Source organism: Bison bison, unplaced genomic scaffold (assembly GCF_000754665.1).
Source record: "Bison bison bison isolate TAMUID 2011002044 unplaced genomic scaffold, Bison_UMD1.0 scf7180017858315, whole genome shotgun sequence".
Taxonomy (NCBI): Eukaryota; Metazoa; Chordata; class Mammalia; order Artiodactyla; family Bovidae; genus Bison; species Bison bison.
In genome coordinates this window covers 9,341-12,528 of record NW_011488888.1, presented here as the reverse complement: position 1 = coordinate 12,528, position 3,188 = coordinate 9,341, and the positions used below count along the sequence as shown (strand labels likewise).

The 3,188-nt window shown below is 38.4% G+C and overlaps 1 protein-coding gene across 1 annotated transcript in view; it reads right to left on the bottom strand.

Moving 5' to 3' along the window:
- CENPI (centromere protein I) overlaps positions 1 to 3,188 on the bottom strand; it is an 8,839-nt gene that overhangs the window by 2,468 nt on the left and 3,183 nt on the right. The window contains exons 2-3 of the mRNA XM_010862821.1: positions 2,193 to 2,328; positions 942 to 1,066 (exon numbers count right to left, since the gene is read on the bottom strand). Coding sequence (XP_010861123.1) covers positions 942 to 1,066; positions 2,193 to 2,328 — 261 coding nt within the window. The remainder of the gene's footprint in view (positions 1 to 941; positions 1,067 to 2,192; positions 2,329 to 3,188) is intronic.

The window sequence follows — 3,188 nt, the reverse complement described above, 5'->3', positions numbered from 1 at the left end:
CCCATGTCCCTTGAGTCGGTGATGCCATCCAACCATCTCATCCTCTGTCATCACCTTCTCCTCCTGCTCTCAATCTTTCCCAACATCAGGGTCTTTTCAAATGAGTCAGCTCTTTGCATCAGGTGGCCAAAGTATTGGAGTTTCAGCTTCAAAATCAGTCCTATTTAAACCTTAGCATAATCTTACAAGTTATGCCAAAAGAGTCTACACTTATGGCCTAAAAAGAGCAATTTCAGTCCATAAGTGGAAAAATTAGAAGGTATCAGAAATTTAATACTTACAGTTTCATATAATTGGTAATAGCTCCCCTTTATCTCCCAGAAAATGTTCTTTTTACCAAAGAAGCTATGTAGACTTAAACCAGTTGTTAGTTGTCAGTAAATGACTAATTTTTCTTTGCAACACAGCAACAAGAATTAGCAATGCTGAGTGCAACATTACCACTGCACAAAAAGATCCTTAACTATAAATTCTTTTATTACACGTCCCTCATGTTGACATTTTAAGAACACAGTTAAAATAGTTCCACATTGGAAGGTCATTCCCAAAAGAAAGCCAGGTTTCCTATTTCCAAAGGCCCTGGCAAAAAATAGATAACAATCTTATTGTTCTGAATATTTTACTGCATTATATATAATAAGCTTGTATGGGTGTGTGCAGTCGTGTCCGACTCTTTGAGACCCCGTGGGCTGTAGCTGCCAGGCTTCTCTGTCCATGGGATTCTCCAGGCAAGAATACTGGAGTGGGTTGCCATTTCCTTCTCCAGGGGATCTTCCTCATCCGGAGACTGAACCTGCATCTCCTGCAGCTCCTGCATTGCAGGTGGGCTGCGCCACCCGGGACGCCCATATAATCTTACTGTAGTATATTTATATACTTTATTTTATAGCTGGAAAATGAGGATGGAATTATGATATAAAAATGGGGAAAAGGCTTCATACCTGTCCATAATGTAACAGAGTTGATTCAGGATACTGGAATCCAGGCTGAGGAGTACAGGATAGAAGACCCCAGGAGGAAACAACACCACTAATGGAAGGTTATAATTTATATATATGTCACACACCTTTTGGGAAGAATGATAACATCAGTATATAAATTATTCCTCAGAACCCCTCAACAAACTTCACCCAAAGAATCATTACTAGAGAATAAACAATAACATTAGGGATGGTCCTGCCTGATTCATAAACAGAATAGGTAGCCACAACTTTTGCTTAAAAATGTACCTCACCAAACAGTAACCTTATGATAGAGGATTATTTCTTGGAGGTTTTATTATTAAAATCTCTTTTTTTCTGGGGAGAAATCTTAGAGTTAGGGAGAAAGGGGAAAGGAACACTTCTTTCTTAAGTCCTATGCATGCTAAGTCACTTCAGTCATGTCTGACTCTTTGTGACCCAATGGACTGTAGCCCACCAGTTTCCTCTGTCCATGGTATTCTCCAGGCAAGAATACTGGAGTGGGTTGCTATGCCCTCCTCCAGGGGATCTTCCCAACCAGGGACTGAATCCACCATCTAGTATGTCTCCTGCATTGACAGGCAGGTTCTTTACCACTAGTGCCACCTGGGAAGCCCTAGGTGGGCTTAAGTCCCATAAATACTGATTTATCACATTAGTTAGCTGTCAACCTGGAAAACAAGCAAGCAATCTTCTAACCAAATATAATACAACTAGGTATCAGTGAAGGGAAGAAGCCAGGAAAACCAAGATTAGTGGGTACTTCCTAGAAACAGTTCTGCCTAGGCTGAATACTACAAAACAACAGAAGAGGACCAGAATCATAGGTACTGGCAGAAATAAGGCAGCTGAAAGCTGGGGGTAGAGAGCTAAGGAAACGGCATTTTTTTTTTTTTATTTTTTTTTTTACCAGGGGTTAAAGATCTATAATGGATGAGCAAAAAGACAGACTTCTGTCTAGGGTTAGCATTACTCAGGGGAATGTCTATTAAAGTGGTACCTGCAATTCAGGAAAAAGCATTTGCTTTTTCTCCTTGTCAATTATTCAGGCCAGAATATAATCATTAACTTCAAAATTAACTATGTTTAACTTTAGTTTATTAGCTAAAATTAACTATGATAATAAGATCATAGCCCAACTTAATAGTTGTACATAAAATTTAAACAACAGCGTAGTAAAGCAGACAGCTATCACAAAAATCTAAGTAGGGGAAATGGGATGTGTACTACCTTCTCATAGAAATCCAAAATAAAGTGCAGCAAGAAAGTACGGTTGCTTTCCAAGCGCACTGCAGTAGTGGACAGCCATCCTACGTAGTGAATCAGTTCAGACACAGAGTTCATGGATCCACCTAAAGTTGTCTCTCTGCAACAAGAAACCATGACATGCAGATCCATTAGCAAAAGTCCTCACAATTTCCCAGCTAAAGCTGGATTAAATATACAGTAAAAAGTTGTTGGGAATTTCAGAAAATGATCGGCGCTCCAAAGTATAACTCACTTTTTTTTAAAACCACAGTGATTACAACTATACAGCCATCTAGGGAACCACTAAGACCAATTCATAGAATATCCTGAGCAACCACTCTAATATTAGTAAATAACAGAGAAAGAAAGGATTAAACTCCAGACTTTAGATAATATTACCAATGTCCAGGGACCACAGCAGTCAGCAAATTAGTTTCTAAGTACACAAATCCAAAACCAGTTTTGCCAGAATTTCTGAACTAAAAATGCTATCGAAGTATATTCACTTTAACTGGAATTCAATTTTTAAATTGAATGAGTAAAAATTCTGGCATCTTTCATTCTTCTAGTAAAAACCAGATCTAGATATTTTATACTCTAGCCAAATCAATGAATCATGTCTCTTTAAATGACACACGGATATAATTGGTTCAATCTATCTATCCATTCACCCTTGTCCTACAATCCACTGTTGACTGGATTAGGAAAAGACTGGGAAATGTGATTTCATAGCTTTATCCTCAGACCTAGATAGCCAACAATGACTACGCACAAGGAAAAATGAATCATATACAGTCTTAGAGTTTGAAATGATGACAACTCTACCATTACCCACCACCATGACATAATTCAGTGGCAGAGCAAGCAGGAAAAGATTAAGAGACCATTCAAATAGGTGGGGATACATACAATCAGACGGTCACTTGCAAAACTGTACTTTATGATTTCTGGCAGCACTTGACAAATATGTCTGAAATA